This window comes from Amblyomma americanum, chromosome 11 (assembly GCF_052857255.1).
Source record: "Amblyomma americanum isolate KBUSLIRL-KWMA chromosome 11, ASM5285725v1, whole genome shotgun sequence".
Lineage (NCBI taxonomy): Eukaryota > Metazoa > Arthropoda > Arachnida > Ixodida > Ixodidae > Amblyomma > Amblyomma americanum.
Window position 1 is genome coordinate 995,950 of NC_135507.1, and position 25,982 is coordinate 1,021,931.

At 43.6% G+C, this 25,982-nt stretch overlaps 1 protein-coding gene and 2 pseudogenes across 3 annotated transcripts in view; all 3 read right to left on the reverse strand.

The window, feature by feature from the left end:
- Mob3 (MOB kinase activator 3) overlaps positions 1–25,982 on the reverse strand; it is a 31,843-nt gene continuing 5,861 nt past the window's right edge. The window contains exons 2-7 of one of the 3 annotated variants that reach the window (XM_077644739.1): positions 17,151–17,313; positions 14,599–14,692; positions 13,691–13,824; positions 13,101–13,216; positions 12,683–12,769; positions 1–9,216 (exon numbers count right to left, since the gene is read on the reverse strand). In XM_077644739.1, the coding sequence (XP_077500865.1) occupies positions 9,157–9,216; positions 12,683–12,769; positions 13,101–13,216; positions 13,691–13,824; positions 14,599–14,692; positions 17,151–17,313 (654 nt within the window). In that variant the 3' untranslated portion in view covers positions 1–9,156. The remainder of the gene's footprint in view (positions 9,217–12,682; positions 12,770–13,100; positions 13,217–13,690; positions 13,825–14,598; positions 14,693–17,150; positions 17,314–25,982) is intronic. The other 2 variants (XM_077644741.1, XM_077644740.1) reach the window with 2 other exon arrangements.
- LOC144111442 (uncharacterized) lies at positions 21,846–22,795 on the reverse strand (annotated as a pseudogene).
- Positions 23,615–25,166, reverse strand: LOC144110760 (uncharacterized; annotated as a pseudogene).

Genomic DNA, 25,982 nt, shown 5'->3' on the forward strand with positions numbered 1-25,982 from the left:
TAACCATCAACAAATTTTATTTTCACGAAGTAGGCAATATGCATAATTCGTAAGCAAAAATCGGACAACTTGATAAAGCAAGAGGAGACATGCACAGCTGGAATCACCATGGTGCGCTCATATGCAACTATGTGCACAAAGCATACACAAACACAACTGACGTATGGCTTACTTCAAAATTTTGTTATAAAGCTTTTCTCACTTCTTATAATTAGTTTTTTCACTATGTGTACAGGTGATCCTGCCCACTTGATCAAGTGGGTCATCTTGCTGAAATCCACGTTTACAATGCATGCAACTGATGCTAGCCAGTCAGAATCACATGGTGCAAAACCACTGAAACAACTACAGCAGACTCCTTTTGAGGACAATGCAAGGCCCTGTAAACTTACTATACTCCATTTCATACATAGCAGTGAACACTGCTAAAGCGAACGCGCCTGTTCACGTAGGCTATCCGTGCCCAAAAACCAGTTGACCATACCATACAACAGGCATTTTTTGTTGCCATGACTGGCCCCTCCTGGACTTCGTTTTGCGTCGTGCCAAATTTTTGTCCTGTGACTCATCGAGATTTCAAGTAGCAAGAAATACATGTGGTGGCATGATATGCTGCTGGTAGGGCGAATCGCTCATCCTCAATCCACACACTCAGTGAAAATTACACCCAGAGGGCCCGTACGTCGACGTCTCACAGCTTCGACTCTGATTTTCAGTATTCCCACTTTCGTTTTATACCGCTCTTTTGTTTTCATCCAAATTCTCGCCGACGTTTAGAGAAGAACAAATGATATGTGGAGGAGAAATATGGTTTCGCGGAAAAACTACCTCTGCAGCGTTGCCTGCTATGTACAAAATGGAGTATAGGTGCACAAAATATCCAGATGGTGCATACGCTTCAATTGTGAGCCAGCACTAATACAAATTTAATTGGGAATAAATTCACAAGACAGACCACATAGTGCTGAGAGGTACACTAAGCGTGGCACTGAAAGAGTTTGTGTTAACCAATGCGTGTCATGTTAACCTGCTCTTTTTTTTTTTGCGCCGGGCCTCAGGGAAAATGTGCAAAGGAGCCCACTGCACTAGACTGGCTAGCGGTGGTTTTCTTAGCCACCAAGGTACTGCAAGTACAGAGAATTGCAGAGAAGGAATATCCAACTACACATAAAACTCAATATGCACCAGCATGTCTCGAGGCATAGATCATGACAGAGTAATTCCTTACCATCCCTAGTGGACAGTACATTGTACACAGCCCAAGCATAACAACATTGGCTTTTCTATGTACAAGTCACTTCATCTTTAATCACAAAATGCTATCCTTTTCTCGATCGTAAACAAAAGCTGACAAGGAAGAAATGACTGCTGATGCCTTGAATTTCGCTTTCTGCAGACATTGTGCAGAACATTCCCGATTCACAAGTGCCAAATGAGTCACAGTGCCAAAGTTTCCTTACAAAGCATAAGCCTGGAAATCTTGCATCTTAAAACACAAAGTGCATTAGTTAGAAGCCTGACAATGCAGGCCATAAAGAAGCAAGCAAAAGGTGGGGATGGTTTTGATCTCTGCAGAGCTCTGCCGAGGCAAAAATAGGGGCTCAAAAGCATCGTCAATATTATGCTATCACATGTTACAATGCTGTTATATGAAACCATGCAAGAATGACAGTGATGTACAAATTAAATAAATACGTGTTTTAAAAAAATAAGGTACAATATATGTGCACAGGAAGTACTGGAAGAAATATGTTTTTCAACCACCACTTTTCAATTTCACACGGAAATAAGTAGCTGGTCACTGCAAATACAACACCTGATGCAGAGCATATATGTGAAAGAAAAAAAGAAAAGGCATTGGATTTCACTCCCATCTGAGCACTGGGCATGCAGTGCGAAAGCAGTGGTAAAACTAGGCTGCAGAGCAAAGTGATGAAGGTAGGAGCCCAGAACACCCCAGGACGTAGCCACGAATGCAATGCTCAGCTTTCCTCAATAAAAAAAGCAAGTTCAGCTTCTTCTTCATTATACAGCCAACTCTGACCATGACCCGCAGGGCTTCCTAAATATCTATACATTACGTACGAACTTGTTGCCTAGAGTAATAAGAAAAACAACCTCTAATAAATAAAAAAGAAAGCCTGAAAGACAAAGACACAGCTGAGAGGCAATGGAATGAATGTGAACTCTCAGTTGAAGTTCTACTGAAAAGGACACAATTACTATACACTACGCACTCATAAAGTGCACAAATACCAATAAAATCTAGCTCCACACAACACCGAGATATATAGATAACTAAATTAACATCCTGTCCATTCTCAGCTGTGTCTTTATCTATCGTACTGTTTTTCTACCATGCTGTCATAACTCACTCAACTGTCGATACTGTTGAAGGACGACATAATGGCAACTTAGGTGGGGTACTTGTTTTGAAACCCAAAAACAAGTGTGAAGCAGTGAGCTCATATATTCGACAGAATCTGCCCAAACAATTGCAGACCTGCTTAAAGATTTTTGGAAAAATGAAGTCAGTGAGGAAGCACTGCCAGATCAAACATTTCCTTTCTTTGCATGCATCGAGAAGAAATCATATTCACAAACTGAACGCATCACAAGAGCTTTCAGTTTTTTTCATAGCAATGCAAGTAGCTTCAGCTCAGACTTTCTGAGTTACTAATATCCACCTTATGTGCAACCTTCTGTTGCCGGAGTTCGCAAACCAACACACGGCAAAAGAAAAATTATTTATGGACATGAAAACATTGCACTGCTGTTGTTAATGCTCTTTCACGACACCCTTTTCATCAGTGTACAAAAGAAAAGCAGTGCTACAAACATTCCTTGTAGCTATTGACAGGCCACCCACATTACACACACCAGTGACAACACAAAAAAACAATGCCAGTCAAAATGACATGGTTCTATTACTCATCGTAAAGTAAAACCTCAACAACTAGCAGCAAGCTTTCTTAATCAGCTGAGAACTTACACGATTCACTACCTTGCACACATGCCTTCAACTTCAATGGAAGCACATTTGGTGACAGCATGCAACATTCAAACTGCTGCTCTATGACAAAGCTCACAAGCCAAGGTGAAAAAAAAATCTGCTCTGTCTGCCACGTACAAAATATATTTAAAAAACTATCCACTTTTTTCTACACCATGGCTAACATTCGTCATACAAAGGACGTAGAGTTTATCAAGGTCATAAAAAATGGAAACGACAAGACCAAGTTGAAAGTGCACTGAAATTAGGCTTTTGATTTTAAATATTTAATGCACATAATCACATTTAAAAAGTCAATTTCTAGCATCTGCATAGATTGGAGTCTGGACAGGAACCTAGACTGTTCACTACAAGCCTCAGTGGACATTCAGCACCGCCATCATTTGTACCTTCCTTCCTGCACCTGTCGAAAACCTGCACCAACAACAAAACATGCCATAGAAAGAGAGAAAGGTTTTGAAAAGCTGGCCTTGTCATAAACCACACAGATGGCAGTGAAGAACACTTAGTGGGTTATGTCGGCCACAAACTGAAAATGGTCAACGACAACGTGAACGCTGAGCAATGATGCAAGCTCATCTTCCCAGGGACTAACTGAAGTTGGCCTTTATCAATAGATTACCTTGTTGAAAACAGAGCTCTTATCAGATAGAAACAGATGTTGTAGCCAGTTCCCATCTCAGAGCGAACTACGATGACGTCAATGCCGTTTTTTCAGTGCGCTAGCGCTTATAGTGGGCATTCCCCGCATTTAGACATTGTCCGAAGGCAGGCTGCCCACAGGGTGGTGGGCATATATACATACATAGCCCACCATGTCAGGTGGCAGCTCAATTGATCACAAGAGGCTTCTCGGGCGGAGCAACCTGGGTCAAAACCCCACCCGACAGCAGCACATGCCACAGATCGGCATCGCTGAACCAGGATGAGCCACAATTCCAGGGATTTGTGGATGCAAAGGAGAGGATGACTAAAATGAACACAAGCTCATTATCGCAATCCAAACAACTGCTGCCCTTGAACACTGGATCTGAACACCGAAACCTAAGTGAAAACCGAAATGCTAGTATACATAATTTGCGTTTGCCCTAAACATTGCAAATAGAGCATCATTTTTTTTGTTCTGGATCTCTGAGGCTAGGACACCACCATACACTTCCAAATGGTGATCAGGGAGTCTTTTTTTGTTGCCGATGTCACACGGGTAATGGGGAAAAAGATGTTCAAATTTCAAATCCAACTTTCTCAAAAACAATTTAGCCTTTTGCTGCCGTAAAAAAAACATGAAAGTAGCCAGAAAAAGCCGAACAAGCAATGGCCATCATCATCATCATCAGCCTGACTACACCCACTGCAGGGCAAAGGCCTTTCCCATGTCTCTCCAATTGACCCTGTCCTTTGCCAGCTGCGGCCACCTTATCCCTGCAAAATTCTTAATCTCATCCGCCCACCTAACCTTCTGCCGACCGCTGCGACGCTTGCCATCTCTTGGAATCCACTCTGTTACCCTTAATTACCAGCGGTTATCTTGCCTTCGCATCACATGCCATGCCCAAGCCCATTCCTTCCTCTTGATTTCGACTAGGATGTCATTAACCCGCGTTTGTTCCCTCACCCACCCTGCCCGCTTCCGGTCTCTTGACGTTACACCTATCATTTTCCTTTCCATGGCTCGATGCGTTGTCCTTAACTTAAGCTGAACTCTTTTTGTTAGCCTCCACGTTCCTACCCTGTAGGTGAGTGCCGGTAAGATACAGCTGTTGTACACTTTTCTCTTGAAGGGATACTGGTAAACTGCCATTCATGATCTGAGAGAACTTGCCATATGCGCTCCGCCCCATTCTTATCCTTCTAGTTATCTCCCTCTCATGATCCGGATCTGCGGCCACTACCTGCCCTAAGCAGACTCATTCCCTTACCACTTCCAGCACCTCGCTGCCAATTGTGAACTGCTGTTTCCTTGCTAGGCTGTTGGACATTACTTTGGTTTTCTGCATGTTAATTTTTAGACCCACCATTCTGTTCTGCCTGTCTAACTCATTGATCATGCTTTGCAATTCACCTCCTGAGCGACTTAGCAAGGCAATGTCATCAGAAAATCGCAGATTATTTAGGTATTCTCCATTTACTCGTATCCCCAACTGTTCCCAATCCGGGCCTCGGAATACCTCCTGTAAAAAGGTGGCGAACAGCATTGGCGAGATCGTGTCTCCTTGCCTGATGCCCTTCCTTATTAAAATTTTATTGCTGACTTTATGGAGGACTATGGTAGCTGTGCAGTTACTATATATATCTACCAATATTTCGACATAAGGCTCTTCTACACCTCGATTCCGCAATGCCTGCATGACTGCTGAGGTTTCCACTGAGTCAAATGCTTTCTCATAATCAATGAAGGCTATATGTAGGGGTTGGGTATATTCTGCACATTTTTCTATCACCTGATTGATAGGGTGAATATTGTGGAATATCCTTTATGAAAGCTTGCCTCATCATTTGGTTTATTGAAGTCTAAGGTTGCCCTGACTCTGTTAGCGATTGCCTTAGGAAATACCTTCTAGGCAACGGACAGTAAGCTGATCGGCCTGTAATTTTTCAAGTCCTTGGCATCTCCTCTCTCATGAATTAAGATAATGTTAACATTGTTCCAAGCTTCTGGTACGGTTGAGGTCACTACAATGGCCACCACAAGTGAGAAAATTGCGTGCAGTTGAGCGGAGAGGTTGAAGTCTAAAATCTGAAGTCTATACTTGTTACTGAAGCTTATTTAGTAAGCATTTAAACTTTGTGATTTGTTACCAAGCAAAAAAAAATAATTTCTTCCTTTTCCAAAATGTTGCTGAAAACCATTGCATAACTGTGTCGTCATGACACAGGAAATCATTTGGCCGTTCCCTGCAAGCCCACACTGAAAAACAAGATGTGACCTTGAATCACAGCACACACTATTTACATTCGTAAGAAATGTCAGGTTGAGACCATGCAGCCCCCCTTATCATCCCATAAAAAAAAAGAGATAAGGCAAAAACAGCATTGCTCATCGCTGTGTGCTGTACACAAGATTAGGAAATTTACATTTATACAACTATGTGCCAAGTCACATAATAATGTGCCAAGAGACATAACCAGCGAGTGCTGTGAGCTAACACCAACCGATTACAGCCTGCATGCTTTCAAAGCCAAACATGTTCTCACATAATGTAACGTAATGCTATTTGTGTGCAGCCCTGTAAACAAATCATTTGTGCTAGCCACCACACAGTGACCTCCTTTTATCACTAGCAGCAAACGAGAAAACATACACGCTAAGCAGTACTGTTAGAAGGTAAGCTAAGCAGACAGAGTTGAAGATGGGAAAAGATAAAATTGAGAAGTGTGCAAGTCACAATCATATGCAGGGTAATGCCCTCAATTGACAGTCAAACATTGTCACTTCACATAATGCAAACAAAAAACAAACAAACAAAACAGAACATGTACTTGCACAACCGCCGTGAAAGGAACGAGATTCAATTAAGAATTTCCTTCGACTAAGTTTTGCATGAAGCTGATCCGATCAAAATCCCATTCCATATTTGGAATTCTTCACTACATTAGATAGTTTCGGTGCTCTGTCCCTGACCATTCAGCCCAAACCAGAACATTGCTTTATAGTGATTTAATGCTACACAATGTAAAACAAGGGGGACAATGTGTTGAAACTCCATTTAATCTGCCCTGGCCATAACAAAAGCTGCATATTACAACACAAAGCTAATATTCAACAACACTGTGCCTTCTCGCAACTAAACTTGAGACAAACAAGTGTGTCGTGGCCCTGGCTACGTAAAGGTCAGGGAGTCAGGTGTGGAGCAACTTTTGAACAGAGACCTGGACTTACGAGGGTTTGTTGCGGGCTAGTTGGTTTAACATGGATGAAAGGGAACAGCATGAACACAGGACGAAGAGAGGAACAGCACCTGAGTTGTACGTTCCTCTCTTCGTCCTGTGTTTGCACTCTCCCTTTCAGACCTGGACTGCTCATAAAGCCAATTACATAGATCTGCCTGCCAACACGATCAACTTGACCACTTCTGTTTAGCCCCACAAGTACGTTGAGGGCAAGTTGAGAAGAAAAAAGTGCAAAAAGAGGAACACAGCAAGAAGGTGAACAATATTAGCAGGCAATAAGGCACATGATAAAGATGAATATAGAAAATAATGCCTTAGGGACTGCGGTATAACACAGCCACTTTCATATAGGAAAGACAGACTATCGAGCCCCTTCTCAGAAGAAGAAATGTACCACATGCAAGACACACACTCTCGTGTGGCTTCACCTATACGTCGAAATATTTGAGCTGCTCGTGGTCCCATGACGGTCTTGTGAACAGAATGGCAGAGCATTAGTAGTTAGGTTCGCTGCATATTTAACCGCATTTACTCATATAATGGATGCGCTTCTTTTTTGCAAGACACTTTATAAAAATTTGGGGGTGCACTCCTTACGTGATATACTATTTTAGCCGAAATTTTTATTTTGACAACAAATATATTGGACACATTCTTCATGGAGGTACTTCCATCATGTGATTAATAATGGTAAGCCTTCACATGTGCATGGATGTCACTGTGTGTCGGCAACAATATGAAACCTTTGACAAAACTGTTAACCTGATGTTTTGCTAGCTACATGTAGTATTTCCAAAGCTTTTGCAGCACAAACAGCAGCAAAGAGGACAACTCCCCAGCTGCACATTTAGGCATTCTGTTCACAAAAATCAAGTGCAGCCTGAATGTGTAAAAAAAAAAAAAGATGCAACATCCACGCAGCACTTGGTGCCTCATATAACTAAGTTACAGCATAAAAAACTGCCGTATTTACTTGATTGTAAGTCGACCTACTGCTTTTAATTTAAAAATCTGAAGTGGGGGGGGGGGTCTAAAAATAAATAAATAAAAACCAAAGCATGGCACCATAAATCTGCACTTTATGTTTGCTCTACGACTCTACCCAGTAGCATTCGGCTATTCCGTGCACTTGTTCAGACACTTTTATTTTACTTAATTCTTCTCACATTTAGCTGTGCACTTGGCGCTCATGGCGGTATCGATAGTTGTAGAATGGCCGCTGTTCCTATTGCTGTGGCAGCGCCACTCGGAATGGCAGCGCTTCCGGGGAGTGTCGGCAGCTGATGGAAGAGCAGATGCCGCTCATGCATAGTTTATCTCTGGTTCTGTTTGATGCATCTGGCTTTAATGCCAGCCACGTTTCAACAGTTTTTAATGTACTGCTTCGTCAACTGTCATCTGTGTTCTGGGGCCGGTAAGTGTAAAGCGCTCATTCACGGCTGCATTCAAGATGGCTGCCATTCATTACGCTGATGAAACGAACAACTGTGTGCTGAGCCGCTAGTTCGACATTTCGGATTGGGTAATGCAGGTGCAATGGCTACAGCGAGGTAAAATTTTCAGCTGTTCCACATGATGTTATGAAGTGTGGGATTTCATTGGACGACGTTAGAACGACATGCTGTGGGACCGCAGCAGCGATGATGACGGCAGCACTAGTGAGGACGATGGCGCAAATGTGGCCCAGTGATATATGGGGGGGGGGGGGGGCTGACTTGCAGTCATGTAAATACGGTACATCTTCCATGACTCGTGCTTTAAAACAAGCAAAATAAAGTATGTTTTCTATAAAAAGAATCGCTAAACTGAGTAGCTACAAACTCTAGTCTCTATATCTATGCGGTGTCATTTCTTGTAAGATTTTTGACTGAGAAAGAAGCGCTGTGGATGAAACATCTGAGAAAACAAAAGCATGCTATTAACACAACAGGGTGCCATGCACCCTTGAAGAAGAACCAGCGACAGATAATAAAAGTGAGACAGAAAAAGCATAGCTGCTTGCAAGAATCACTGACAAAAGCAGCTGGCATGTGCGAATTTCCCCAGTCGCACCCGTGCCATCAAGACTAGAAAGAGTTGGCTTTGCTACGGTCGGTGGTGCAGTAGTAGCAGTTACCAGTACAGTAACCAGCATCATCTCTACAGATTAACTAGCGGACGCAACAAGTCGAAGGATGAAAGCAACACTGCACAGCCAATGTAGACATTGCGGGGAGGGTTACAATGGCGGTCGCCACGTGCTGTCGCTTGTCTCATCTGTGACGGGGGCTCCAGATGACCACATCCTTGCAGACTTTTCTCGTCATCTCCGTCTGCAGTCAGTCAGAAAAGAAATAGTTCTTGGAAGAAAAGAAAGTTATGAGGCACTCTGCTAACAGAACTGTGTCCCAGCCTTGACCGCCCACGCAGATGTCCAAATTCACTTAATCCTTTCAGATGCTATGTACATAGCGAACTCACAGCTTTTTTTTCAGAAGGTACAACAACACCTAGCAGTGCTTTTTTTTTGTTTCAGACAAATTCACAGTAAATATTGTTTCTCAGAGCAGTGAGCGTGGCTGCATGCACTTCAACCTGATCAAGTCCCCATTTTATTATGCGATACCGTAAGAAGCTTGCTGGCTCATTTGGCGGCGCCCAGTTTCACACTTGGGCACTGAATGTATACAGGGTGCTCAAAATTAAGCTTTAAGGAATAGAAAAAAAAAAAATTGAGAGCAGTACACAAAGGCATTACAGCAAATGGGTTATGCAGCCAAGTGGACACAAAGAGTGAGAAAAATTGTCATTGTAACCTCAGTAATCAACCAAAAATTCATTAATAAACTTTTTATTCTGTGCAGTTAGTGTGCATGCATCTATTTATTAAAAACTCAGCGGCAGTGGCATTCAAAAACTATTTTATTTTGTACAACTTAAGTAACATGCCTGTGTCCCGAGATGTGCATGTCTAAAATTTCAGCCCAAACTGTACAAATGTGCATGGGAGATTGAGGCACTTGCCCCGAGGGTCCTCCCTGATATGCAATGGTTTTTGCCTATGGTGCTCCGCCTGAAATCAATGTGGAGCTAAAGGTAACAGTTATAAATTTTCACTCTTGGCCAGCAGTGTGGTATTGCTGCGCTTGACCACACGCTAAGCCTACAGCAGCACTACGTCTTAACGCCCACTCCAGAACCAATCACTTAAATAAACAGCACTTGCCCCACGCTGCCGGCACAGTTATTCTTTTGTTTTGCAGGCCAAGAACGAAAGGTTACTGGTGTCGCCTGTAATTCCACATTCTCGACAGAGCCATTACACAGCAGCTCGCCACACCAGGCTTTCGACAGAACCACAATGCTACTTGATGCCCTAGCTTGCTTAAGCCAAACAAGCATGTCAAGGCCCCAGCAGAACTTCCTTCATTCCTAGATTCTAGGTTTCAAGAGAATTCAGACAATTTCCCATCATTCTATCATTCCTACTCATGCCCACAAACACCATCTTGAAATAAGGAAGTGTGGCAGCTAATACACAATCCTGCACAAAATGCTAAAATCCATGATTTTTCATGCAATTGCAGGAAACTAGAGCCTGGGAGGAAGAGAACACTGAACTTTAAGGACCAAATTTTTTTCGGCCTAACAGAAAGCTTGCTGTATTCCACAATTGTTTTATTGTAAATGCTGTAGTAAATTTTACCGAAAATTTTTAAATCAGTGCATGCAGCTGTTTTTATGTATCCCGATGCTGGAAACCTTGATCGGCAAGTGCGATGGAAATTGCATGTTGGCAAAAGCGCTGTAACAAAAACTATGTGAACTTCACCCGCCAAACAGTAATAAGATATATTTAGTATATGAAGTAGCATCCGTTTCAGTTCATATACCCAAAGCTGTTAAGGCACAGTGACTTACGCCTCATTAACAAAACCTTTAGTACACCGTAGTTGCCGCTCCATCCAAGAAATTCAAAACACATTCAGGCGTCATCTAGTTACAAAAGCTAGAAGCGCATGGTCGACGATACGAAGGGAACGTTGCTTTTCATTGAATGAATCATTGGAAAGAGTGTAAACTATATTAAAACATTACTAACACCCCTGAAAGAAAAAAACACTGTGCGCTTGTGCACACTGTACAAACACTATGCGACAAATAAGCTAAATTTTACCGAGATGTGGTCAAGTGGTGGACTACTTTGATAATGACGGGTGTCACTGCAAGATGCCTTTTATGCGATTTTCAATGCCAAATTAAAATTACACATCCTCATTTCGTTAATATTGCAAAGCTCAAATCTTAGTCTGATACGTGATTTTTTCATTTCTGACATAATATAATGAAAGGTTTGGTCAGTGTTCGGTTCCTTTAAAGGAGTGCAGACACTAAATTTTTTGGAGTGTGTTTTTGCTCTGTAATGATGCTCATGATATTAGTAAGCATGGGTCACCACATGGAATTCGTCACCACTCAATAAATAATTTGTAACTGAATCTTTTTCCTCTGTAGTTTCGGTTTCAGTTCCCAGATGATGGTAGCCACATCACGAGCATGAGAGATCACGTGACGCATACATAAACACTGCTTTGTCATTTCAATTCATTTGAACTCTTGCACTAAACACTGTTCCAAAAGCCAGAATGGCAGGAAGTGAACAGAGAGTTAATATATTGCAGTTTTTGTATGCCTCATGTGATCTGGTGATCAGCTGTGACATTGGAAGCATCTTTCGACCGCTGAAACTGGCACCAAAACTGCATGGAAGAATAAATTGAATTATAAGGCATTGAGAGTAGGCACAATTCATGTGGTAATTCATCTTTACCAATATTTTACGCATCTTTCGAGAGTCGAAATACATTTAAGAAATTTTGTTGTCTCTGCACCTTTATTCATGAATGACGGAAGCCACAGAAACCAAGGAGGATAGGGGATGTCTTTTTTTTGTTAATTTGTAGTTTTTGATCAATGGGTCAATAATACTGAAAGCAGAAGATAAACCAACCACATGCTGCCGGTGAGATCCGAACCCACAATCTCCAAATTTCGTGAACAGTGCTCTGGTTTAATTTTGTTTATGGGGTTTTAACGTCCCAAAGCGACTCAAGCTACGAGGGACGCCTTAGTGAAGGGCTCTGGTAATTTCTACCACCCGGGGCTTTTAACGCGCACTGACATCATCACACAGTACACGGGCCTCTAGAATTTCGCCTCCATCGAAATTCGACCGCCATGGCCGGGATCGAACCCGTGTCTTTCGGGTCAGCAGGCGAACACCATAACCACACTGACCCACCGCGGCGGCTACGCAAACAGTGCTCTGCCAACCGAGCTACGGTGACGGCTGTCCAATGGAATGGACTGAAATTACAGGTTGCCATGAATTATAAATACACCTGTTAATGCGTTCAAGACAAACTAACCAAAGCTCCATGCTAGATGGAACCAGTGCTCCGAATCTAAACATTTCTTTAGTTTCACATTGGGATCCATCTCTGCTGCGCTTATTTTCCAGGGTCTGTCAAAGGCACCCTGACGCTAATCCCAACTGGGACGCTTCCCTGCAGCCCATATCAGCTGGCTACACAACAAAAAAGCCGGAGCACCTATGGCAGGCTCTCTGAAGAAAGTGGCCGTGTGCTCAATCACAAGCTAAAGCGTTAATGGCTAAAAAATATTTATGGGCGGAATATGGCAAGAAAATGCTAGCAGTAAATTAGGAGAGAGCTGCTGTCTCACAACAGTGCCAACAGCCCTACCAAACAGGCATCAGGGAAGAAACACACAACTTACCAAGGGCTCTAGTTCCTTTTGGCTTACTAAGTCGAATTCGGTAATGAAGTAATAGAAGTGCTTGTAACACGTGTTGACATGGGCTTCCTGCAAAGAAAGATACCAGCAGAGACAAAACAATATGCCGTCAGCTCCAAACAATTAATTACACTCCAGTTTTGAAGAGAAATTAAGTGCCTTATTCATGTTTGTTGTAGTTATAAGTATTGGGATGATTGTCACAAAGTGATAACATACATATCTCATAACAGAGCCACACCAGGCAGCAGTTGCTGGCACAGTGTTCTGCATGGCATCATGGCTGCCAAGCAGACAGTCATAATTCCATCATGAGTATTTCAATGGGCAGAATGAAGCAGGGAAAGTTTCGCGTCATGTGCTGCATGTTCTCAAACGGCACAAATGATCAGAGACGTACCGCTCCAATGGCGACAAGCCTGTCAAAGTGGTGGATGTAGACGTGCACAAAGACCCGAAAGAGCCGGGCCAAGATCTTTTTGCAGGTTGGCACGAAGGTCTTCGGAAACCGTACATCTGTTTAAAAAAGAAAGAAATCATGTGGCAGGCAGATACTTGTGAGAGAGACTGCTCTATGGGCTGTATGTAAAGCAATTTAGTTCCAGAGCAAGGGCACACCATTATTGGCGGTGCACATCGAAATTTTACTACTGTTGTGCTTGGATCACCAAATGAGAGCATTTATATGGATTCGAAACAGGTCTGTGACACACCTTCACTGTTTACTAACTGCCCGTAAAACTGTGCAGTGGCCAGCGATGTAGGCAGGACTTGCGTCTTAACAGGGCTAAAAGATGGCTATATCAGAACACACCGCAACTCCAACTGCCAACAAATGAGGCAAATTGAAATAAGACAAACTGATGGCAGAACTGCCAACACCACAGCTTAACAGGTAGCCTGACAATAACCAACACCACCATTTGTTTTCCCAGTTCTCTGCATCTATACCAAATGCACCCAGTCTGAGGCCCCACCGACATGACTCACCCACAGTGACAGGAAAGATTTCCTCGTTGTTTATCTGCGCCTCCACCCAGTCCATGAGGTGCGAAATGTACTGTGGTGCCGGCAGTGGGGTCGGCTTCTTGTACTTTTGGCCATCGCACCAGAGGTACTCGAATCTGCACAACCAAGCCAAGGAGAGCCAATTGTAAGACACCACATACAGCTGCATTATGGTACTACTCAACCCTTGTGCTTCATACCCGCCAAGAGCTAAGGGGAGACTAGTTTCCAAAGGCTCAAAGTATCTGTACCTACACGGGTCCACTTGACAAAGCAACTCTTAGAACTAACAAGGAAATCCGGGACTGTTTCAGACTGTTTTTTTCATTATAAAATATCATTCTAGTTCTGTTGGGCAAGAGGTGCTTAGATTCCAAACACACATAAAACTATAGCAACAGAACTGTGAACAGAAAAATGTACAATGCTTTCAACTGATGGCTTTCACTGAGTAGCTAAACCGGCATTCAGAAAGACAAACTAATTCACTCCCATTTTAGTGCATGGCAAATTAGACCATACATGTCAGTCACTGCAAAGGAAAGCTCAAAACATCGCTGAACAAAAAATGTAAGCATGCTCTTTCTGAATTTAAAATTCCTGATGTAAAAAGAATGTTGATGATGTAGATAAGGGTTTCTGATCTTGGAGAAATCCAAAAAATTTCAAAACGTGCTGAGGAAACTCACATGCCTTTTCTGTCTAATATGCAAGCAGATGCACAGCCCTTACGATTAGACCCCCCAACGAAAGGTAAAGGTTTAAGAATGCATGAATACAGGTGCTCGAAAAAAAAAAAAAAACACTCGAAGAAACCCAAGGGTTCTGCTTTGAGAATCCTCACTGTGGAGGCTGATGTAGAAGCTGATGCAAAAGGAATGCCCACTCACTTTGGGCCCCCAGACATTCTGGGACAGCTCTCCTCGGTGCAGTAATCCGAGATGGTGCCATAGATGAGGTTTATCCGGTTGAAGAAGTCCACCACTGCACAGGACATCTCTTATATGTTCATGCTAAAGCCATGGCTGTGTAATGTTCCACAAAAGTAGCAAAGATTTCTGGCAACAGCCGCAAGCTAGGTCATGTCCTCCACGTGAAGGCCCCTTGTGAGTGCCCTTAACCAGCCCAACTTTATTTGCACGTCCATTTGCCACCATAAAGATTTGCTACTAAATGCATGCCTGCTTGATGAGCGTGTGGCCCAAAGCAGCCAAATGCATTCTTGTAAATGACACAGCCATAAACTAAGATATATAGAAAAAGATTGAAAGCAGTGTAGACGAAACAGACATTCCAAGAACAAGAAAAATGTAACAAAAATTTATATATTACAGCACAATGACACCAGCACAATACAATGTGATTTGATAGTGAGTAGAATTCCACATATGGGGGGCAGCTCAGAAGACCGTTTCAGGTTTCGGTGCTAAACTGTCAAAACATACCAAAAAAAGTATTCTTGTATTTGGCCAGTAGAGTAATAAATTCACCGTTTTCTGTAGTAAACTAATATTTATTTTTCTTACCTATTAATTCAGTACCACAGAGCTTTTACAGGCCCAAGCAGGGTGGTTAAAACTGCAAGTACAATTTGGGGGTTACTGAAGCTCCACCTTTAAAGGGACCCACAAATTATTTTGATGGGCATTAAGGTGGCAGTCTGGGCATGTTGGTGGTTCATGATGGAAATGTGCAGTGCAAATAAAGACGAGGGCACAAGGAAGACACATGGAACACACAAGCGCTGCATCCTCGTGTGTTCCATGTGTCTTCCTTGTGTACTCGTCTTTATTTGCACTGTACATTTCCATCTTGATGGGCATATTCTAGTGCAGCAGAGGTGGTCTTTGTGGGTATTCCACTCAAATTTGAAACCTCTGCATGGACCCTATAATTTAGAAATAATTTTTAAAAATCACTACTGCGAGCAGTGACTTTTTAAAATTATTTCTAAATTATACGGTCCATGCAGAGGTTTCGTATTTGACTGAATACCCACAAAGACCACCTCTGCTGCACGAATACACCCATAAAAATTAGCCCAGGGTCCCTTTAAGGGTACAACGCAATAGCATTAAAGGGTCCCATCACTGGCTCCTCTTGGCCCCTGTTGTGCCCGGACAACCAGCCCGGATTTCAAATCTACAAGATGCAAAATTTCTCCTGCAGATGCCCTTGGACAAGACCAGTGCTGTGCTGCAAGGCAACAGCACCCTAACGCTCCCTTGACAAGCTAAGATGCTGCGCCGCCAGGCAGCGGCGCCCTATGGAGAAGCATTGGCGAGCGACATGTCCAAACATGCAGCAAATTGCTAGACAGCCAGGTGCCGGTTTCCCTTTCCCCCTGGAAGTCGCTGCACGCGGAAAACTCGAAGCGGGTGGCCAGCGCGGTCGCTGGTTGGACCTCTCGGACGGCCGTCAAGTGTTGGCTTTGTATTGGACCGTTTGGGCGACAACCGTTTCTCGGGGCTTTATATGCCCAACTCTGCCGCCTGGGGAGCACCTCCGATCCCCCGAGCCTGATCTACAGAAAGACCGACCCACCGTGAGCCGAGTGCGGCTCACGAGGGGAGTGAGATGTGTGATGCGTTGAAGCCCCGCCAGACGTCGCCGTGCAAGAGCAGTCGCGTTTACTGTTAGCTCTTGGCCCCTGTGCCGATCTTGTCCTGTATAATGACTTATACATAGTGTATAAAATCCCTTTTGTTATTCCCACCGACGCTTGACTCGGAGTTTTCGCTACCGACTTGAGAACTGGCAACGCTCTGTCACAAAACTGGTGGCGAACGTAACGGGACCACCTCAAAGTCACAACATTGGTGGCAGCGGTGGGATCCCCAATCACAACACCCCGCAGACACAAACACTGTTTCCATATTATGTAAAAGGCCACAGAATACACATGTAAAGCCCCGCATTGACGAATTCATGCGGACGAACATGCCTGCGTGGCATAGGGGCAGCGTGTATGACTCACGACCCAACAGCCCAGGGGTTTGAGGTTCGATTCCCCACTAATTACATCAATTTTCTTTTCAGTGCAATTCATTTACTTTATACACTTATGTGTCCAATGATACTTGAGTCATGTTGTAACCTTCTCATGTTTTAATCACTTTCATTCCACAGCTCCACGTTTGACATCGCAGCACTCTCGACCAATCCGGCTTTTTCACGCGGACCAGCGACGACATTAACCACGCCGGGTTCTCTACTGAGTGAGACCCTTTATGTGATAGTTATAACACAAATAAGCTAAGGAAAGACAATACCATAAAAGGTAACAGTTGAGTTCCAGTCAGTTGCTCTGCAGGGAAAACAAGAACACAAATCCATCTCTCCGAGCAAAATATGGTGCTAAAAAACTAGGGCCATGGTGGTGGGTATACAGGGTTAACCAAAAATACAGGGGAAACAAGACCAAAGTAAAATGAAATGTTACCATGCACTGCCAGCCAGTCATTCATGTCCTCCCTGGGTGGCAACTTGACAGCGTCGCGGAGGTTGATGCCGGAGTTGAGTGACGCCTGCGCCTGCTTGTGCAGCGAGTAGCGCATGGTGCCTGGCTCAAATTTCTTCTTTGGCCGGAACGTCTGCACCGATGACTGACCGTTCGTCAGAAGAGAGGCAGTTTTGGTTTTGGGGAGGGAGGGAGGGAAGGATCAGCATGCTTGTTACATGTAAGCGCTGAGGTTACAGCTGAAGCAACCACAAACCTACAGTCACAAAGAAAGACGTGCTCCAAACCATTCATTCCTAAGGTCTTGGATGTGGGGCTATGTACTCCTTCACTTGGAAACTACTCTTTTACCCTGGCTGACCATCGATTGTTTGTTCTCTGCTTATGTGCCTCGTCAAGGCGCCTGTTTTTCTTCTCCGCTACCATATCATCAACATGAGTTAGGGGTCAGACCAAAAAAAAATAGAACCGATAAAAGTTTCGGTTGAAACTGATCCATGACATGTACGCCACGCATAGCTCGACCCTGAGCAGGAGTTGCACTCAGTCAAAGGAAAAAATTAACAAAGCACACAAGACCGGGGTGTGGTAAGAAAGCGGTACTGCCGTGCGCGTGGTAGCGTCATCCCAGAGCACGGACGAAGGGAGCACCGCACGTGTATGTGTGTACATGCGCGAGAGCGGCCTAGCCTGCAGCAGAAGCTCCGTTGCTAAAAAAAAAAGCAGAGGCTCAAACTGGCGAGGAGGCTGGTGACGGATGGATGGCCAGATAGAAGGGAGCTGCTGGCTGCAGGGGCCACAGCCCTCAAAGGGACATCGGATCCTTTGGCAGCCATCCCCGACAGAGCCAGCCCAGGTGCAAAGTGAGGGAGCTCTGCACAACAGCCGCATGTTTCCAGAAACTCACAGAGCCCGTTGGCTCCCTGGTGCAAAGGAAGCATTTGAGGAGGCGACGGCCACAAAGAGCTCGATGGGAAAAGAATGGAAAGAGTGAGCGCATTGATGAGGAGGCTGTGGAGGCGAGGGAAGAAAAGGTTCTGGAGGACGCGGCCGGCAAGGGAGGCGACGAGGGAGAACTGCCACTGTGCAGAAAGGCCGCACCCTAACAGCACAGCTGTGCCACCACACTTGTAAATAGCGGTAAATAAATTCTGAATTGTATAATCTGAAATCTTCGATGTGGTCTGGCTGAATCGGGAGGAGAAGAAAGATAAAAGAGGAAAGGAACCTGCCTGACTGGTACTGTTGAATTAAGCAGCATATTCATGCATTACAAGGCACTGCTCTGCTATGTTACACATCTCTGCAGACTGGGAGGCTCAACTTCTTCGCCAAATGTCATATGCTCATGTAGCGTTGTTCATTGTCACCACCCGATCATTATTTATTAATTTACAAAATACTGCAGGCCAAAGCCCAAGCAGGAAAGGCATACATGAAACATACAAAGTTTTACAGCAAAGATATATAAAAGAAAAACAAAAATTGTTGCACAGGAAGTGGAATATCGTAGGACTAGAATTTATACAGTAGAAAAGAAACGGGGTAACGTTGAAGAAAAAGAGCGAAGTACAGGCATGAAATTCTGCAAAACAAAAAAAAAGTTTGGGAATTAAGAACAGACAATAACATACAGGCATGAAATACATGCACAAAAAATAATAAACTCAAACACCTCGAAGATCATAACATTATTTTCAAATATCAGCACGGTTTCCGCAAGAGATTTACACGTGACACTCAACTAGCTGGATTCGTTAATGGCTTACAATTATTACTTCACGCGGGCTTTCAGGTCGACGCAGTGTTTCTAGATTTTTCAAAAGCTTTTGATCGGGTTCCTCATCACAGACTTCTACTGAAACTAGCACAGCTTAAATTCCACCCTAACATGCTCGCTTGGTTTAAGGACTTTCTGTCATCTAGAACACAGTTCACCTCGGTTAAAAATTCTAACTCTTCCTCTGCTTATGTGACATCCGGGGTACCACAACGAAGCGTACTCAGACCTTTGCTTTTTCTAATCTATATTAATGATTTACCTTCCTGTGTAACATCTAGAATTTGACTTTTCTCTGATGACTGCGCAATTTGCCTTAACATTACTAGTGACAGTGACTGCCAATCTCTACAACCTAACCTGAACGCAGTAAGCTTATGGTGCCGATCCTGGCTAATGACATTAAATGTCTCTAAAACAAAACAGATATCTTTCACTCGTACAGCTCGCATTCCAACCACTTATATTCTTACTGACAATACTGTAGAACTAACAACAACATACAAGTACCTTGGCGTGCAGCTTCAGTCTGACCTAACATGGCATCACCACATCGACCTCACCCTAGTGTCTGCTAACCGCTCACTTGGTCTTCTTAAACGTGACCTCAGACACGCCCCTACACACATTAAAAAACTGGCTTATATAACTCTAATGCGCCCTAAAATTGAATATGCTGTGGCCATTTGGGACCCTGGACAAGCCTACGTTATCAACAACATCGAATCCTTGCAGAACTGTGCTGTTCGCTTCATATTTTCAGACTACTCACCCTTCACAAGTATTAGAGCATTAAAAAAATGTGCCAAACTGGAATATTTGTCACATCGCCGTAAACTTGCTTGTTTAACACTTTTCCATAAGCTGTATCACCATCCATCCCTTCACGCCGTGATCATTCTTTCAAATTTAAACACGTAAAGTGTCATTCATCGTCTTATGCCAATTCATTTGGAAGTGTGATGCTAAAGTAGAAATGCTTAACCCGCTCAATGGCTTGTAGTATAGCAAGGCAATCTGCGCTGACTACATGCCAATTCATTCATTCCCCGTACTATGATTCAATGCAATAGTTTAACATCAGTCATCGCCACAGAAACTGACATAAAAAAATTCCAAGTTTCTTTGCTGCGATGGAAATGTGTAAAATTTGCTGTTTTTGTTTGTGTTCATTTTTCCTTTTTTGTGTTATGCCTTATGTTTTAACGCTTTTTTTTGTTTATTGCACTTTTTGCTGAAATGTATCGAGTTTATTAATGACTGTATCCCCTCCCCCCCTCATGTAATACCCTCTTCTGGAGGGCCTGTAGGGGTAACGTGAATAAATATATAAATAAATGTTTTCGCCATTGATCTCTGGAGTTTAGAATATGTGTCTCAATGAGTATTTCGTGTCTGCCTTGTATGATTTTAATAATTGGTACAGAAATTTTAGGCATAAGAACTTGCGTCTCAAATGGAGGGTACGATTTGGGCTGGATGCCATTACAACAGATACAGAAACTGTGCGACCGTATAAAGAATATATGAAGCGAACGGCTCGGCACTGGATTCTTTCTAATATGTCAATATTGTTTTTAGCGAAGGGGTCCCAGATGATACTAGCATATTCTAGTTCAAGACATGTTGGAGAAGTATATGCTAGGTATTTAACTTGAGATGCCGCATCTTTAAACTTGTGACGTAGCAAACAGAGTTTTGAGGAGGCTGATGAGGAGATATTGTTAATATGTGCATTCTAGTTGAGATGACTTGTTATGGTCATTCCTAAATATTTGAATTCATTAAACTCAGTGAGATGACTGTCCTGGATGGCATATGTGAACTGAAGAGGACATTTTTCCCCTCGAGACGTGGGGAAAGACTGATATGTCGAAGTTTAATTTCATGTCCCATTTATTTGTCCAGTCGCCTATAGAATATACAACTGAGTTTAGTGCAATTTGATCAGTTTCAGACTTAATTTCGCTGAAAATAACACAATCATCTCAGAACAAAACGGATTTTTACGGGTTCATTATAACTTCTATGATGTTACAAAATATCAAAAGCAAAAGGGGCTCCAAGACGCTTCCCTGCGGTACTCCTGACGTGACTGGAAGAATTTGAGAAGTCTGATAGTCAATGGTAACACACTGTGTGCGATCGATTCAGTAAGCAGAAACCCAGGCGATCAGAAATTAAGGAAGCCGATGTGATTCTAATTTCAGAAGGAGTTTGTCATGATGCACATGGTTGAAAGCTTTACTGAAGTCTAGAAATATTAAATTAACCTTCTTTGTCAAGAACAGAAGAATGAAAATGGACCACTGCTGAAAGCTAGGTGACGGTAGAAAGTCCTTTTCTAAATCCATGATGAAATGACAATAACATCTTGCATTCATCCAAGAAGTACGAGATGTATGTGGCAACTATTGTTCGAGCATTTTGCAAGAGGAGGATAACGTAGAAACAGGGCGGTAGTTATGAACAGAAAGAGGGTCACTTTTCTTTAAAAATTGATAAAATTCTCGCAGACTTCCAGTCCTGTGACAAAGTAGCGGATCATAGTGACATCTGAAAAATGACTACCGAGAAATTTTGCTAGTGCCTCAACGTAATGTCGCAGGAAAGCATTCGGTATTCCATCTGGACCAAGCGAAGATTTAACGCTTAACCTAAGGAGCATGTTAACAACTTCTTCGTTTGCAATAACAAAATAATTTGGAAAATTAGAAGGTTTCTGACGTTAACATGATGAGCTGAAGGAGAGAAAACACTGTGAAAGTGGGAATTAAAGAGGTGCAGAAATTGCTTTGGACTATAGATGAACATACTGTCGTGAAGAATTTTATTAACCATGGTGTCTATCAAATTGTTATTTTCAAATTCCCTGACTTTTCCAGGTTATCCCCGACCATTTCCATTAAATTCCCTGACCCACGTCCTGGAAAATAATTTAGACCACTGCCACAAAAATGCAATATATTGCACAGGTAGGCACTGTGCTCAAAGCAAAATATTTTATTCAGGTACATAAAACCGCTTATCCACTGTTAAAGAAAGTAAAAGCATTGACTAGTTGTTTCAAGCAGCTTGTTTCTTCTTAAAGACGAGAAGCCTGCAACTGTGCATCGCTGATGACCTTTTGCTTCTTTTGTTGAAGCTGCTTGACAAGCGCAGCCACTCTCTTCTTCTTCCTTTCAGTATCTGATGCACCCAGCCTCTTTCTTTGCAACTCCTCCTTCCATCGGGCGTTGGCACCACGAACCATTTACATCTTTCCGTTTGTAACATCAATTTTGGCAACCTCTCTAACCGTTGAAACTGCGCCATACACGACTCTTTGAGCAATCAGCGACTCTTTTTGAGGTTTTCGACAACGCCATCTTTGTTTACAGAAAATCCTCGTTCCACAGCTGCATTGCCATGAGACATGCAGAGAATCAGCTTGACGAACGAAAATAGCTCTTTATGGTCTCATGAACACAACTCAAACCAGAGCACGTCCAGCCTTTGTTCCTTTCTGTCAAAGCTCCTCAATGCCACCTGTACAGAGCTCAATGAGCATACCTCAACATAGGAACGGTGGGTACGCCCAGCTTCCAAGCCAGTCAGCCACTGGTGCTCCGTTCGCACCTCCAGTGCAATGCAGCTTTTAGCACTGACCTCTGGGGACAATGCACTAGTGGGGTCCACGCAGCTTGCACCTCTGGGCAACTTGTATTGCAAAGGTGATCTTTCCATCACCTTTTGTGAACCCCTCTTCATGAAAGAAATAGTCTTATCTGAAGCTGAGCACAGTCAGTTGCGATGGTTTTGGGATCTTGCGAAACTCATTTTTCGCAGCAAATCCAATGTCGAATGCAGCAGCAAGTCAATCCTAAGCAGCTTGGAGCATGTATTGGCAACTGACAGCATAAAAGCCGCCAACTGCACAGGCAGCATCCTGCCGTTTCAACAGTGCTGAAGCTAGCACATGCTGGCATATTTTTTGCTTCCTTTGAGCATTCCACATATTTCACCAAGTTTGGAATAACATCAAGCGCTCTCGAGATCACCTTGCTATTCTTGAGCCATCGTACTGGGCAGAACTTCAATGGGAACAGAACACTCCCCGTGTAGTGAGTGCAGACTGCGCGACGTGCTGGCACACAACACTTGAACAGGCTACAGCTCCCACGAAGAAATGCTACCAGATCCCAGTGCGTCACACAGTGGCCTGTTTGAATGCGCCATTGACAACGTCGAGTCCACAGCTTCCAATGTCCAGGATCTACTGAGTGATGTCAGATGCTCTAAGTTCTTCTTTGAGGGACCTCAAAAACTTCAAGTTGGCGTTTGGCCCACCCATTGACACTTGTAGTATCTTCGTTTGCTTAATGACTTCTGTGGCTTTCTTACAAGCAACAGCCAAATCTTCTTCGCAGGTGTGCCCTAAGAAACACGAAGTTGGTTAGCACATTTTCACAGTGGCATCAGTTTGGTCCCACTACCTGATCACTACATCCGTCTGTTCTTTCTGAGTGACCTTGTTGAGCAACTCATCAAAAGCAACCCCCAGAAAAGGCACGCTAGAGATGCTTGACAGCAACTTCTCTTGAAAGTATGGACCAATACCATGACAAATGGTGTATCCCACTTTGTCTTTTCCAAGTTGCATTTTGGTAGCGACCTCACAAGTGGGTTTTAGTAAAACGAGCTTTTGGGCAAGTTGGTTACTTTGCTTCCACATAACTGCAGTGTAAAAAATTACGAGCACAAAAGCAGCTTTTGTCCGTGTCGTATGTGTTTCTCCCCTTTTTTGTGCTCGTAATTTTTTACGCTGCAGTTATGTGGAAGCTCACAAGTGGGGAACACCAAAGGAAAGAGCGAGGCAGAGGCTGCCGCTGATCGAAAAGATCCATGGGTCATTATAGTGTTCAAGCACCACATGATCTCGGCCTCTGTAACTTCGTTCAATTTAAAGCTACCCACTGACGTCTTCAGAGAAGGGCTAAGTGCTTCTGTGGCGGTAGTTGGAAGCATCGCCGCAGCACTACGACCACTAGCGCTACCTCCGAACGAAACGCCCGCTGCTGCTGCAGAGGGTGAGTCCGCATTTGTCGCATTCTCGAAAAATGAGACGACTCAGGTCTGGAAAACGCTTTACAGAGATTTCATAGCAGCTTGATGTTTCTTACCCTCAACATGACTAGTAATCGCCCTCTTACCCATGCTGCTCAGGGAGAACTTCTTGCAGCACATGGTGCAGCGAGCACTATTTGGGTCATTTGGAATGGTCTAATCCAACTTGCATGTGCGGAGATTTCCGAATTTGTCCAGTCGAGGCTGAAGGAGCATTTCTTCGACAGTGAGATAGGCACTTCCACAAATATCTTCAATTCAAGAGCACAACACAAAGGAAATTTCAACCCAAAGACCGAAATGCGCACGGTAGAAACAGGTAGAGAGATCGCAGCGTGCACATGTCCAGTTGCGATCACGGGGAGATGCGAAAACTAACGAACGGATGGAGTGCTATTTGTGCTATACACGCGCCTCTGAAAGGGTAGATGAACAACGGCTGTTTGGTACTGAGCTAGTTCTGAGAGTTGGATGGACGGACGGAAGGTAGGAGCATCCCCTTTGAAACGGGGTGATGGCAGTTGCCACCATGCCCACCTTTTGTTTCCCTTTATTTCTGTTAAACTGTGCTGCAAGTTGTTATTAAAATGTGCAATTTTCTCCCAATGCGTCTTCATACACTTCTAACCTTATGTCACCTCCCTGCTTTTGAGCCACCAATCTTCCAATCGCTTTTTGCTAATTTCCACCACAGATTTATTTACATGACCATAGTTATCTCTAAACCCTAGGGCCTCAGGAAGAGTGACTGTGCCCGCATCGACATCGGGATGGATACCATCGCATTTTAGGATGAGGTGTTCTATTCTTTTACAGATTTATCACACAGCACACGTGTCATCTTCATTAATTTTTTTTTTTTGTAGCTGCGCATTCTAAGACACCCTGACCTAGCTTGAAAGAGTAGGCTACTGCCTCTTGAGTTATCATAAAACGTTTCCTTCCTGATCTGCCTTTCCTAGTATCGATATAGTTTTACACTATGCTTCCTTTCCACTGAATCTATCCAATTTTTACCTTCGACGTTTTTAACCTGTTGTTTAATGCTCTTTCTTTCTCTTTCCTCGTTTCTGGAAAACTTACTGGTCAGCTTTCTAGTTCATTGCCGCCATTGTGAACGCTCTTTCTGTATAGGTATTTAAATACCTTAGCTGCCCACCTGTTATCGTCCAATTTCCTCAGGCGTTCTTCGTATAGTACATTACTCTGAGCTTCCCATGCTTCGAACGATGCCCAGCCCATATCCCCTAGTACTTTAGTCGAGCGTTTGACGGAATCCCGTCTGGCGAGGAGGGAACATAATAGCAGAAAAAGAGGAGCACTCGCCAAAAAAGAAAAAAGGAAAAACAAAGACGTTTCGGGGCCCGTACGGGTCCCTTGTTCACAATGGCAGCGGATGGGCGAAGGTGGTAACTTATGTACGGTGCAGGTGACGTAATGAGCATGCGTAGATCTCAGGAAGATTACCCCTCGTTCGGTTTAATACATGTGGTGTCGTTTGGATGTGAAGTGATTCTAGAAGTAAACGGGACGATAAATACTTCTCCGTCGCGATGACTGAGGCGTTGTTCCAATCGATGGCATGGGATGCAACTTGATAGTGTTCAGCCAAGGCATTTTCTTTCGTGCGGCCTTTGGCGACGTCATTTTGATGTTGTTTTAAGCGCCTGATAAAATTGCCTGATTCGCCGATGTATGCAGCTTTGCAGTCCTTGCAGGGGATCTTGTACACCACTCCGGGGAATCTGTTTCTTTCAACCCGGTCTTTAACTCTGACAAGTTTTTACTTCAGCTTACTTGGTGGCACGTGGGCGATATGGACATTGTAGTCCTTGAAGACCCTGGCTTAGGCCTCGCTCATTCCTGGAGCGTAGGGGATGTTTGCTCGCTTGCTGTTCTTGGTGGCCGTTGTTTCCGCGTTTCGACGT